Source organism: Myotis davidii, unplaced genomic scaffold (genome assembly GCF_000327345.1).
Source record: "Myotis davidii unplaced genomic scaffold, ASM32734v1 scaffold762, whole genome shotgun sequence".
Taxonomy (NCBI): domain Eukaryota; kingdom Metazoa; phylum Chordata; class Mammalia; order Chiroptera; family Vespertilionidae; genus Myotis; species Myotis davidii.
In genome coordinates this window covers 1,069,253-1,083,983 of record NW_006293699.1, presented here as the reverse complement: position 1 = coordinate 1,083,983, position 14,731 = coordinate 1,069,253, and the positions used below count along the sequence as shown (strand labels likewise).

At 37.4% G+C, this 14,731-nt stretch overlaps 1 protein-coding gene across 2 annotated transcripts in view; it reads left to right on the top strand.

Moving 5' to 3' along the window:
- Nucleotides 1-14,731, top strand: part of KMT2C (lysine (K)-specific methyltransferase 2C) — a 270,221-nt gene that overhangs the window by 157,757 nt on the left and 97,733 nt on the right. Inside the window, exons 12-16 of one of the 2 annotated variants that reach the window (XM_015566229.1) lie at nt 7,312-7,481; nt 7,921-8,075; nt 9,358-9,471; nt 10,512-10,586; nt 12,181-12,890. In XM_015566229.1, the coding sequence (XP_015421715.1) occupies nt 7,312-7,481; nt 7,921-8,075; nt 9,358-9,471; nt 10,512-10,586; nt 12,181-12,890 (1,224 nt within the window). Of the gene's footprint in view, nt 1-7,311; nt 7,482-7,920; nt 8,076-9,357; nt 9,472-10,508; nt 10,587-12,180; nt 12,891-14,731 lie in introns of both variants that reach the window. The other variant, XM_015566230.1, reaches the window with a different exon arrangement.

Here is a 14,731-nt window from a genome sequence, read left to right as displayed (position 1 = left end):
TCCATTTAACTGCCCTCCCCTGCGCCCGCCCGGGAGGGAGGGGCCGCGGCCGCCCGCCGGCGATTCCGGTCCCGGCGTCGGCGGGTGCGGTGGTGTGGTTGGCTCTCCGGCGGGACTGCCGTCCGAGGACCTGCTGTCGGACAGACGTGTGCGTTCGCCCCTGGTCTTCGCCGCGCCTCTGCCTTCTTTCTCCGAACTAGGAAGCTGAATCGGAATTTGTTCTCTTCGCTCTTTCAAAGGAAAAGGATATGTAACTATAAATTTACCTTGAGTTATAGTTTTAGCTGTCCTCAAAGTAGTTATAATTTTAAGCTTGTCTGTATTTATATACATTTGACCTAATTTATTTTTAGGTTGTGCTTTAAGCATGTCCATTTCTGCCCTAATTGTGTTTAACCAGATAGTTTAACCAGTGTGCTTTTTTTGGCAAATATTTTGATACTTGAAATAGTGACTTTTTAAGGTGTAATACTTGTTTTTAATGTCATTTCAGTCCTTATTTTTTGGTTAGCTGATTCAACAGCGTATAAGGATGTATATAAAATTGACTTCTATGCTTTTTCATATCAATTTCTCCTTGTATTTTACTTTTTTTTTTTTTTTAAGAAACTTATTTTGTGGCTGTTATTGAGCAAGGTCAGGCCGTTGTTGATACATATATTATGCCTTTGATCAATGTAAAACTGCCCGTGTAACACTTGTATTTTTCACCACTTTGCTTGACAATATGGCCACAGGGGGTTTTAGTTTACCAATTGAATGATCTTTTCACATCTTTTTTATTTTGGACCCTTTGTTGTAATTTTAAATGTTTCTTCTGAAAGGTTTAATAGAGCTAACTATTTGAGATTAATGGTTGTGATTGAGATGCTTGACTATTTTAAGACAAACAAGTTCTATTTCCTGCAATGATTTGCAATTGAGAATCTTATTTTATGAATGTTAAATTACAATGTTGAAAGAATTTTTTTTCTTCTCTCACTTCCCATTGAATGAGAATTCTTTCTTTTTCTCTCTTTTTATCTTGGTTAACTCAGACTAATATAAACTTTGTCACCTTTTCTTTGCAAAAAAATAAATGAAATAAATATGTGTGTGTGTATATATGTATATATATCTCCTCTATAAATTGCAGTCTCATTTCACCTTTAATCTTTTGTCATCCCATTGTTCTCTAAAAGAGAATTGTAAATTTTTTGAAATACTATATCTGAAAGAATACTGTTGTCTTAAGACTACCACAAGAATTTGAATTTGGTTTGGTATAATTTTGTGTTACATTTTTTTCTGTTTTATACTTTGGAAACTATCCCTCCCCCCCACCCCCCAAGAGTTTTTTCAGCTTATCACAGAAGAAAAACTTTTGTTTTTTCTTTATCTTTTTTTTAAGCTACCTAGCTATAATCCTTTTGTGTGTGTGCTTAAAAGAGTTAGGATCTTTTTGTTGTTGTTCTCATTTCTTTGTATTTGCTTCCAGGATGCATCTGTGGTTATACACTAATTTCAGTCTCCAGGTCTAGAGAAGTGTTGGCTAACTTTGCTTTTAAAAAAAACTACCTTTTTATTATTCTCTTTAATACTATTTAGTAACATCTAGATAATTTTGTTTCCTGCTCTTACTTCATTATCTTCTTTGTCATGGTTTTCATTATCTTGGAAAATGTCTTCAAAATTTCAGGTTTATTTCCCAAGGTTGTTCTCAGAATTCCCTTTGTCCTGGTCTCTTACTAATTTGCTCTCTGTCATATTCTGCTGGTCTTTTTCTCAGTGACAGAATATAACCGTGCTGGGAATCGGATTGGATAGTTGTGTTTTAAAAAAAAAATCTGTTCTATGGAGTTATTATAATGTGGATAAAAGGTTAGGTTGTGGTGTCAAATATCAGCTTTTCTGGATACTAAATGCAAGATTATGGACAATTATTCAACTTTCCTGAACCAGTTTTCCTCATGTAGAGAATGTTAATAGGTCTTAGCTCACAGGGGTGTTGGATTTGGGGAGATGTGCCTATAAAGTGGCCAGCGTAATGCCTAAAATGAGTATCCAGGCACCCATGGAATCTGCATGGAGCTTTTTGTAGTAGGAAGGCTTATCCACTGAGCAGTCTGAAGAATGATCCTCTCCTGTTAAATTCTTCCATGCATCTCCATGATCTTTAGTCAGAATTTAACATTTGGAGGCCTGGTACCTGCCCACACTGTGCGTCGGAGATGGAGGCACTGGGGCCTTCACAGGCCTCAGGGCAGTGAGGCTGCTCGCTGGAGTGTGGGTGATCTTGTCAGGAACTTTGCTGTAGACCAGTCATCTGTCAGGTAGGTTTCTTTTCCCTGTTTCTCTTTCAAGAATGCTTGCGTGTTGGTATATTATACATTTAAAAAATTTTTTATTTGAAAATAATTTCAAACTTTAAAAGTTTGAAAAATAAAAATACCCATATGTCATTTATCTAGATTCACCTATGGTTGGGGTTTCAGCGTCATCATCATTGCCCTTTCTCTCTACTCTCTTCTCCCTCCTTACCAACACTCCTCCCCCCAATATTTTTTTTTGCCTGAACCATTTGAGGGTAAGTTACATACACTGTGTTTCCTTTACCCCTAAATACTTAAGTGTGTATTTCCTAATAATAGGGATATTCTTACATAATCAACACTGTTCCCTACTTCATATGTTTACATCAGTGTAGTATTTTCATCCAATCTACCATCCATGTTTCAATTTGTCACTTAATCTAAGGTCCCACATAAGATTTTCTCCCTTCCCAAGCAGGGTCCAAGATCTATCTAGTCTGGGTTCGGCATCCCATTTAGTTGTTGTGTCTCTTTTGATTCCTTTAATCTGGAAAATTTCCCAAGCTCTTCTTTGTATTTTTTAGATGGACATTTTTGAAGAATAGTTCTCTCCCACATACCTGTTTGTTTTCCCAAATAGAACTTTCTTCATTTTGTCTTTGTATCTCCTCATGGTTATGCAGAGTTAGGCATTCTTGGCCCAAATACTGCGAAGGTGATGAGTGCCCTTCTCGGGTGTCACAGCCTGTGCACCTCACGCCCATGTCTCCTCATCGGTGATGTCAATCTGGTCAAGCTGCCAGCAGATTTCTCCCGTGTATCGAGTAAAGCCTTGTGAGGAGACACTCTTAAGGTCATGTGAATACCCTGCTCCTCATCAAAATTTCCACCAAGATTTTAGGACCCATTGCCTGATGCAGTTTTTACCCTTTGTTTGTAAAGTAATGCTTTAATTAATTACTGTAGCTAATTTGTTTTGTGCTCAGATTGTCCCATATTTCCCTTTGGCAGCCTCTTAAAGCTGGGTCCCATGTCCTTGTGAGCAGCTCCTTAACATTTTGGCTAACAAGATGTTCATCTTACACTTCTCGTGCCCCAGCCCTGGAATCGGCCATCTCCTCTAGCTCAGGAGCCTGTGGTGGAGGAGAGGCACTAGGTTTGCCCTTTCAGCAGAGGGGTCAGGAATTAATGCATGTGGGCACTTCACATACATATGTACAAATACATGTACACACATAAACATAACTTTATACTCACATAATTTATAAATAATGGATGTACTCCAATAACTCCAACGCCAATCCTTCCTACTGAGGTTTTTGCCTTCTCCCGTTCTTGCATGTCTGTTCTTCTGTAGTAAGAATCTGGGTCCTACCAACACCCACACATTTACTCAGTTCCTCACTGCAACAAAGGAACTTCAGTTCGCTTTCAGTGATAGATTTTATTCCCCTTTTCTTATGATTTCCATTTTTAAAAGTATATAGAATACTAGCATGCCTTCAAAAGTTCTACTCAGAATTGTTATTTCCTCCTGAACCACTTGCACCACATTTACTAGCTTGCTCCCTGATTTGTCCTTCCTGTATTATTTTATAATGATAAGCAGATATATTATTTTCCCTTTATACCGAAGGTAGCATATTATATGTGCTCTTTTGCATGTTGCTTTTTTCACTTCAAAAAAGTCTGCAAATCACTTCATATCAGTTGATTTCCCTCTTCCTTTTCGTCTCCCTTCCCCTCCCCCACTTTCTTATCTGCACCATAGTTTATTCAACCAATGGGCTATGCTTGGATATTAGGTAGTTTTCCATATTTACATAACAAATGGTTCTGAAGGCAGTAACTTTATGTTTAAGGTTTTTTGAATTTTTGAGAGAAGATTTCTAGACATTCCTGGAAGTGGAATTACCGACTCTGGAGTGAATGCTGAAGGAATTGACAGAGATAGTGTCAAATTCCTTCCCCATGGGCTAATGGCAGTTCCCATTACCACCAGGAAAGTAATGTGTGAAAGAACAACTTTTTCTATAGCCTGGCCAATAGAGTATCATGTTCAGCTTTTGAATTTTTGCCCATTTGATGGTGAAAAATGGTATCTCAATGTAGTTTAATTTTCATTTCTCTTTTGAGTGAAGTTGATAACTTTTTTATGTGCGTAAGGGTAATTTTTACCTTCTTCTATATGAGTGTTGCCTATTATCCTTGAAGATTTTGATTTTTTTTACCCCCCCCCCCCCAATTTAAGTGTTCTTTGTATATTGGGGATATAAGGCCTTTATTTGTGTTATATGATGCAAATATTTCCTTCCAGTTAGTTAATTTCCCTTTTCACTTTGCTAATGTTATTTTTTTTGCCACACAATACAGCCAGATTTATCAGTTTTCTATTACTTCTGGATTTTTTAAGTTAGAATCATTCTTCCTTACACTGAGGTTATAGAAGAGTTCTTTTTTTTTGTTGTTAATTCTCACTGAGGAATCCTCACCGAGGATATTTTTCCCATTGATTTTTAGAGAGAATAGAAGGGAGGGAGGGAGGGAGGGAGGGAGGGAGGGAGAGAGAGAGAGAGAGAGAGAGAGAGAGAGAGAGAGAGAGAGAGAGAGAGAGATATCAATGTGAGAGAGACACATTTGGTTGCCTCCCACACATGGTGTGACTGGAGCCAGGGATTGAGCCTGCAGTCAGGGTACGTTCCCTTGACCAGAATTGAAGCCGAGACCCTTTAGTTTGTGGGCCAATGCTCTAACTACTGAACAATCAGCTAGGGTGAAGAGTTCATGTTATCTTCCAGTTTTGCATCACTTTATTTTTTACTGTTAGCTCTAGTCCATTTGGAGTTGCTGCTTGTGTATGATTTGAAGTATCATTTTCCAGTTGGCTATCCAGTTGCCCACAAACCAGACATTAAAAGACTCTTTGCCCGTTCACTTTGAGATTCCAGATTAGAGCTCTAGATTGGGCTGGGGTTTATTTTTGGGATTGCTGGTCTCTCCCATGGATCTTTCTGAGGCTCTGCAGTGTGTGGAAGTATCGCCCCCCTTCAGAACCTTTTAATTTCATGTATTTCCTGGCTGTTCTTTTGTTTACTTTTCCTTATGAACTCTATATCAACTTACCTAACTACATAAAAAACATCATTGGAGTTTTTATTGGGATCACTTTAAAAATTTTAATTGAGTTAGGGGAGAAATGACATCTTGATGATAAGACATCCTAACCATGAACAGGTATGTCTTTGCGTTTGGGCAGATCTAGTTAGGCGTCCTCTAATAGCGCTTGTAATTCTCTTTGTATAGGTTCATTCTTAAGTATTCTATCCATTTTGTTGCTGTTATAAGTGAGATTTTCTCATTTATTATACCTTTTAACGTTATTATTTGTGTGTATATTCTTTTGATTTATCATTGCTTGTTTTATATCATGCTACTTTCTTAAGTTCTTTTATATTGAATTTGTGATCAGTTCTTTAGGATTTTCAAATATATTATCTTGACATCTACAGTGCTGTTTTATTTCTTCTTATTACTCTACCTTGGTTTTGTTTCAATGTTTACATTGAGTTCAGAATCATGTTAAATAGTAGTGAATCAAGTACACATCCTTGCTTCAGTGGGAATACCTTTAGGGTTCCCCAGTTAAATAAAATGCTGGCTTTAGAGTTGATGTATGTATGTTTATCACATTAAGGAAATACCCACCCACTTTTATTTTCTTAAGAGTTCTTTAATTAGGAATGGGTTTTGATTTTTTTCCAAAGGCTTTTCAGAATCTATTGAAATTATTCTCAGACATAAGAATATGTTAAATTTTATTAATAGATTTTCTTTTTAAAAAATATGCTCTTATTGATTTTGTTTTTTAAGAGAGAGAGATAGGAAGGGAGAAGGAGAGAGACAGACAGAAACATTGATGTGAAAAACATCAATTGGCTGCCTCCTGCATGCCACCTACCAGGGTTTGAGCCCACAACCTGGGCATGTGCCCTTAATGGAATCAACTGGCGACCTCTTGGTGCGTGGGATGATGCTCAACAAACTTGAGTCACACCTGCGGGGTGGATTTCTAATATTTAACCGTCCTTGTATTTCACCATCCTTGCATAAAATCCACTAGGATGTGGCTTATTATTTTCCTGTTTGCTACTGGAGTCTATTTGTAATATTATTCAGGATTTTTGCATTAATATTAGTGCATTCATATGATACCTATAAGACGTCAGCAGATTTATGGCTCATGCTAGTTTCTCTTTTTTGGTGAGCAAGTTTTTTCATGTCAACCCAGCAGCTCAAAAAGATACAGCTCCTTTTGTTGGTGTTTTAGATCAGAAAGCCACGGTAGGTAATGAGAGCCCCGCAGTCTTGCGCCCAGGGCTTTAAGGCAGACTAACTCACAGGCACAAAGGAGGGTTTGGGCTGGCCTTCGCAGGTCTGGCACTTGGTAAAAAGCTCTATTTTGAAAAGAATAGTGCCATTCTGTTCAGAAAATATGAGAAGCCATAGTTGGATTTTGATGCAGAGTGATTATTTTCACAATTTTAGACACCTAGTCATTTGGAATGGGTGGTGATACTTCTTTAGTGTGAATCCTTGTTTTTGGTGTCTAAGCTACCCATAGCAAATGGAGCACCCAGCAGCACCAATTTGCATTCTGCAATGGGGGTTTAGCAGACGTATTCCACATAAGCTAATTCCTGATTCTGGAATATGCTCCATTTTTTTTTTTTTAAAGTTGGAGTAGCTCTTGGGCTTTCCCCCCTTCTTATTTATGTTTACTTGGATGTCTCTATCCCCTGTTTATATTTTCTTAGAGGTTTTAGCTCAAATTGAGTGATGTCTTACCAGAGGCTCAAAACAAATCGCTTTTTCAAAAATATATACCCTAAATTAGCATCATGAAAATGAAAGCTTAATGTATAATCTATGAATGTTTCATTGAGTTCCAAATGGTTTATACAAGGACTGTAATACATATGCTTAACACCCTGGTTTTGTTTTCATTTCTCCTGGCATTTAGAATTGCAGAATATGTGTAGAGTGTGGCACACGGTCTAGCTCTCAGTGGCACCACAATTGCCTGGTGTGTGACAGTTGTTACCAGCAGCAGGACAACTTGTGTCCTTTCTGCGGGAAGTGCTACAACCCAGAACTGCAGAAAGACATGCTTCACTGTAATATGTGCAAAAGGTAAGAAGACATTTGCCATTGCAGTGTTGTGTTAGTTCCTCTGTGTGATCATTCTCTGTCATGTATCTGTGCTCTGAGCTTTATCACTCTAATGTTCCTTTTAGTACTGAGCGCTGCTGTAGGTGAAGTTAAGTCACATTTTCATGAATCTGAAAGGCGTAAGGAACTGAATGGGCAAAAGATAAGACAAGACCAGAAATGAGCATTAAGAGGGGGAACTGAAGAGGAAATAGTTTGACAATATGGAAGTAAAAGTATGTCAGCACCTCTCATGACATGCAGAAACGCCCATTCCTTAAATAGGTCCTTCCCCAGTTGCCAACCCCTATAACCTCTCTCTCATCCTCAACCTCTCCTTTGCCCAGTTTTTCAGCAATTGCTTCTCTTTGCCCTACGTTATGAACTAGAACATTTTATCTAAAAATATTTATCACTGCAGGTGGATTCACTTAGAATGTGACAAACCAACGGATCAGGAACTGGACTCTCAGTTCAGAGAAGAGTATATCTGCACATACTGCAAACACTTAGCAGCAGCCGAGATGGATGCGCTGCAGCCAGGTGATGGTGTGGAGATGGCCGACATCACTGCAGGTACACTTGGGCCCAGCCAACCACCAGTATACTGCTTTAGTGATAATGGGTGACTTCTGTGTGCCAGGTCCCATCTTATTCTTAATTTCTCAGCTTTTAAATACACACGTGACCCTGATACCTGCGTCTGATGGCTGACATCTCATCTAGCTTTTCACAACTGTTCTCCGGATGTTCGAATCCAGGACTGTTGTGCTTTACTCCAAGCATATTCTTTGAGCCAACAGTGCAGGTTCCTCCAGGTTTGGTAATAGGACTTAATTTGCACTTCAAAATCTGGGTTATTTCACTCTAAACAAGTTTTAGTTTTATAATTTTGTTCTTATATGTTAATTTTCACTTCTAGAGTCCCAAATTTTGCTCAGGTATTTTAGTAGTGTACCGTTAGCTATAAATATGATTACAAGATTCTTAGATGGTGAAGAAACAGACCTTCTTGCCATTGTTTTTCATTTTCATCAGTGTGCGTGACAACCTCTATAAAAGTCTCTGTGTTATTATTTGCAAAGGGATTAAATAGATGCATCTTAATTACTCATATTATTCCTGTATGCATCAGTATACAGTTGTGGAATATCCTTTTAAAATAATAAAATGTCAGTTACTTTTTTTTTTCTTCGTTGATTTCAGAGAGAGGAAGGGAGAGGGAGAGAGGGATAAAAATGAGAAAGAATTATTGATTGGCTGCCTCATACACACCCCCTATTGGGGATTGAGCCCACAACCCAGGCATGTGTCCTGACTGGAATCGAACCTTGGCCTCTTGGATCATGGCTTGATGCTCAACCACTGAGCCACACTGGCTGGGTACCAGTTACCTCTTAATTCATTATGCTATCCATATTTTTATTTTATTTATTTTTTTCAAAATATTTTTTATTGATTTCAGAGAGAAGGAAGAGGGAGAGAGATACAGAAACATCAATGATGAGAGAGAATCATTGATTGGCTGCCTCCTGCATGCCCCCAAACTGGGGATCAAGCCTGCAACTCAGGAATATGCTCTGACCAGGAATTGAACTGTGTCTTCCTGGTTCATAGGTTGAAGCTCAGCCACTGAGCCATGCTGGCCGGGCTACTTTCCATGTTTTAAAATATGTAAATATATGTTGGGTTCAAAATAGTAAAATATGAAGAAGAGTTTATGATATTTTTGGTGATAGTTTACCCTCACTAAAGCAACATAGTAACTGTTGACTTAGTTAATAACAACAGCAACAGAACAAAAACAAAACCAGGAAAAGTCATTCTGAGCTAAAGAATAAATACATTTCTGTTACAGATTATAACAATGAAATGGAAGTGGAAGGCTCTGAAGACCCTGTGGTGTTTCTCGAGCAAGCAGTGCCTAAAGACGCCCGCAGCCAAGAGTCTACACCTGGAATTGTTCCAGATGGTAAGGGTGTTTTCCATAATGAATAGAGCCTATTTTCTGGAGAAAATGTGGGTACAGTGAATATGTGAATGTCTGCTGAAATTTTAGTATCCTAAATAAAAATTAGCCAAGATATACATACTGCTTAAGAAACTGTTTAGAGAGGAGCTTTTAGTAAAATAACCTTAGAATTCAATAGGGGAAAGGATACGGATATATTTGTAGTTGAGTTGTAATCTAGACTTAATCACAAATAAATTATTTGTTTAGGGATCAATTGATTTTCATTAAAAAGTGATCTATAATAATAAAAGCATAATATGCTAATTAGACCGGAAGTCCTTCCCCAGGACCTTCTGGACGAAGCCAAGGGGTGGGGGAGGAGCGAGCCCCTTGCACGAATTTTGTGCATCAGGCCTCTAGTTTGTAAAAAAAAAAACCCAAAAAAGTAATTTGTTATTTTTTACTTCTGAGTTATACTTGTTAATTACTAACTAGAGCCATTCCTGATTGTGAGATATTCCATGCTGAGATAATGAAAATTTATTTGAGGTCATCTAGCAATCCTGTTGAGGGTTGTTTTAGTTATTTCAATTAAGCTTTTTTCAAAATTGATAATATTACTGTACTTGAGGATCTGAAATTAATGAGAGACCAGGTTGAGGGATAAACTACTTCTTAAACTTACATCTTGGGCTTATTTGATAGTTTGTGGTAGTTTATGTAAAATTGTGTATTTTATAGATTGAATATAATTATTGAGATTTTTCTGAGATTAACTTTATATTTAACAACTTATTAAAAGGTATGTAACGTAAAAAAAAAGTAAGACAAAAGGCTATCTATAACAATAAGTCTCATAGTGCATATTCAGAATCCTCATTCTTTTTCATACCCATCTTTACACCCTGCTTACTAAGAAATAGTAGCATGGTGTTTTGTGCTTATATTGGAAATTGGCCTTTGACAATAGGATAAAAATGTTAAGTTACTTGGAAAGAGCAGGGTTTGGGAAATTTGACTGCTTGCTGGAGATTCCACGCATGTGTTATTCCCAGCAGTTCTGATCCGTGCTGGAGAACAGCAAGAGAGCAATCTGCCAGAAGGTCTGGACACACAGGGGCTTCTCACTTCTGGTAAGCGGCATGTTCCTATGGTCTGTTTGCTCCCATTACTACCATAACCATGCCTGTATGGTTTCTATACAGATTGGTCATTGTCGATTGACTTTCAAAATTAATCATCACAAATAATTATTTACTACTGCTTACATTCTATAAAAAGAATTGCTAAATCAAGTGTTCATTATTTAGGCAAGTTAAAATCATTGTATTAAACTAGCTGACTATAATTGAATTGTGTGTTTATATTTCTATCTTAATACTTCCTAGCATAGAACAGAAGGAATATATTTGTGGTCTCTACATGTGTTACATAAGTTCCTCTTTGCCAGTGTGACTTGAGGCTGTTGGTCTTCTGTTAGCATATGACTTAGGCTTCCTATAGCATTACGATAAGGTTTTTTCATTTGAGTCACTCAAATAATGGTACTTTTGGTTTTAAACCCTTAAGCATTTACTTTTCATGTGTGTTTAATTTTGTATTAAGTATTTTTGAAGGATTTTTGTGTTTAAAAATACTAGGTACAGTCCTGGCTGGTTTTGCTCAGTGGATAGAGCATTGGCCTGCAGACTGAAGGGTCCTGGGTTTGATTCTGGTCAGGGGCATATGCCCAGGTTGTGGGCTTGATCCACAATGGGGTAAATGCAGGAGGCAGCCAATCAGTGATTCTCTCTCATTGATGTTTCTGTCCCTCTCTCCCTCTTCTGCTCTAAATCAATAAAAATGTATTAAAAAATAACTTTAAAAAAGGTACAGATTTATTAGATGTTTTTTCTTTATCCTCAACTATAGTCTTCCAATAAAGTGGAAATGAGAAGTGAGATTTCATTTTGATATAAGGATGTAGATAAATTTCGGTCACCATGGTAAATCATAAAGGAGGAATTAGTGTGTTTAATGTAACTTAGAAATTACCATGATGGTATTTGAAATACTAAGTGCTTTTTACTAAGTCAGTGGTCTTACTTGCTAGGGCACTTAGGGCTCATGTCGATTGGACCCCTGAAGTTACTGTTAAGTAAGATTGGGTTAATGGTCCAACACACTAGTCCCCTGATTTAAAATTTACTAGTCAACAACTAGAAATATTTCTGATATATATAACACATGCCTTGAGTAGGTTAGCAGGTACAGCTGAGCAAAATCTTTTCTGTCTGTGGTCATTATACATTTGAGTCAACAGAGCTTTGTTTACATCTGGGTGCCTGCTGTTGCAGAATAGCCTTATATTCTGGACTAGTCTTCACTTTAACTTGGAGACCTTACATAACATCACTGAACTTCATTTCCTAGTTGTTAAATGAGTATAACTTCACCTACAAATTTTTAAATAGTTTTGTAAGTGCTCAATTTATAAAACACCTATACAATGTTATAGAAATTCTGTTTAAATATTCTTACCAGAAATACCTTACACCTTGGGGATCCTATTTTATGTGATGATTTTGTAGGTTTTCTGGTCTGATCTGATATTAATCTGCGCAAGCCTATTATTTTTAAGCCACAAAGCTACAGACATATAACCCATTCATGTCTTACAACTACTCCTAGTTAGAAATGTAAAAATTCATATGTACATTAACATAACAAATATTTCAACTTTTGTAGAATCATCTCAAGATAAAATGCATCCTGAATTGGAAAATCGGATTTCTCATGCAGTTGATAATGAAAAAGTGGAAATGTCTTCTAAAGTGATACATACTTGTGATGAAAATCAAAATGAAAACAAAATGGATGTGACGGGAAACGTCAACATCCTGGCACACCCGGCCACTGCACAAGAGGAGGTGCAGTTGTCAGAGGAACTTCAAGTGGTGGCATCCACTGAGGAGTCCAGGCCTCCAAATTCAATCATGGACTCCGTCACCATTCCACCAGAAACCTTGGTGCCCCCCTGTGAGGAAAGTACTGTATGCCCTATGGAACGCTTAGCTGTAGAAAGGGTACAAGAAGAAATGGAAAAGAAAGTTAGTTCTGAATCTTCCACTGCCTTCATGGACTTTGAAACGACTCCTGCAGTTGAGAGTTGTGTGAAGGATGGTTTATGCCAAGACAAATCTATGAAATTACCGCCTGAGGCGGAGTTATCATTTCCTTCGGCAGTGGACATACGCAAGGCCCATGCGTCTTCCTCTCCACCTCCTTCCTCGGACTTGCCTTCTCACGACATGCTGCACAGCTACCCTTCAGCGCTCAGTGCTTCTGTTGGGAACATCCTGCCCACCACTTACTTTTCTGTCACTCCAAAAATTGGCATGGGTAAACCAGCTATTACCAAGAGGAAGTTTTCTCCCGGCAGACCCCGTTCTAAACAGGTAGGGTGACTTTAATGATGTTGATAAATCACGTTGGAGCATTTCTGTAAAACAAGGTGTATGTGTGGCTTTGGAGGGCAATAATTTTTGCCTTCAGGTTGAACTTAATGTAGTGTTAACTTAGGTATATGGGCCATTTAAAAAAAATGCTGTTAAGGAAGAACTAAACTTGAAGTGATCTTATTTGGAATTTCAACTCATTTGTGATATATAAATGTAACCTATTTGATTACAGCTTCTAATAGAAAACACTTAAAATTTTTTAAAGTTCTAGTTTGCAGTTACAATAGAACCCTTTAAAAGAAACAGTAAAGTTTTGGGTATAGTGCAGCTGACATTTCAACTTAGGACTTACATCAGTGGTTTCATGGAAAAATCTTAGAATTTTCTTATTGATTTTCAGGAAGTGAAGGGAGCTCCTTCTGAAATTGTTTGAGGTAATGTGGGCTCTACCCCTAGAGCAGTGGTTATCAACCTTCCTAATGCCGCGACCCTTTAATACACCCTTCCCCAACCATAAAATTATTTTCGTTGCTACTTCATAACTAATTTTGCCACTGTTATGAATCGTAATGTAAATATCTGATATGCAGGATGTATTTTCATTGTTACAAATTGAACATAATTAAGGCATAGTGATTAGTCACAAAAACAATATGTAATTATATATGTGTTTTCCGATGGTCTTAGGCGACCCCTGTGAAAGGGTCGTTCAACCCCCCAAATGGGTCGCGACCCACAGGTTGAGAACCACTGCTCTAGAGGGTAAGTTCCAGTTCTTTTTAAGTGGCACTTAAGCGAAACTACATGCAAAGTGAAGACGCCATATCTAAGACTGATTTATTCTACAAAATTCTACTTAAGTTTTTATAAAACGGCCAGATATCAAATAGTGCATAAGTGTTTAGTCAAAATGATAATTTGAATTTTCAAGTCTCATGACTTAAATTGATGAAAATTTTGACTTTTTATAGGATTAGTATCTGGGTCATTTATTTTGGAATTATAAGATCAGTAGCAAAACAAAATTGTATTTTATGTTAATGTGAGAATTAGTCTCCTCTAAATAAAGTCCAGATATATTTTTATTTTGTAAATATGGCATGTTACAGTTATAAACCAGGAGAGATCTTTATTCTCAAACCAGTTTTCCTGCTCCTTAGTCTTCTCTTGTTTTCATTTTCTTTTGTTTGTTTTTCTTGTCCTTTTTATTTCTTGAATAGATTATAGTAAATACGTAGTTTTGGCTCTGAAAAGATCTTAGCAATGTAAATTTGATTCTCACATTTAATTTTGGTCCAGATAATTTACATTCTTTAAGAATATAAATTCTTTACATTCTTTATTTATAAATAAAAAAATACAGCATTTCTCCTTATTTAGAGACTTCTGTTCCAACTGAGAAACCGTTAAGATTATTTTTCTGTTGACTTATGTTCTAAAATTGTGTGTGTGTGTGTGTGTGTGTTTCCAGGGTTATTCCATTTGTATGAGCCATGTCCCCATATTTGCTATTGTTTCTCCTGTGTCCTCTTTTACCCCTTAGTCTGGTAGTGTCTTGCCTCCTATTTATCTCACTACTGCTTCATAATCCGCTGCTAATCTCATGAGTGTTTCGTTGGCCATGTTTTACCTCCCCCTTGTATTGGTTGTAGTTGGGCAGCAAACAGCCTCCATTGATGAGTTCTAGCTCTCTAATGCACTGCCAAACTTGTGCAGAGATGCCTTGCCTAGAACAAGGTAACACTTCATTTTTAAAATCATTGCTTAGGTACTGGCATCATGTTACATGAACAGGAATGTGTCCAGCCTTATATTGGAAATTCATTATTCTATCACAT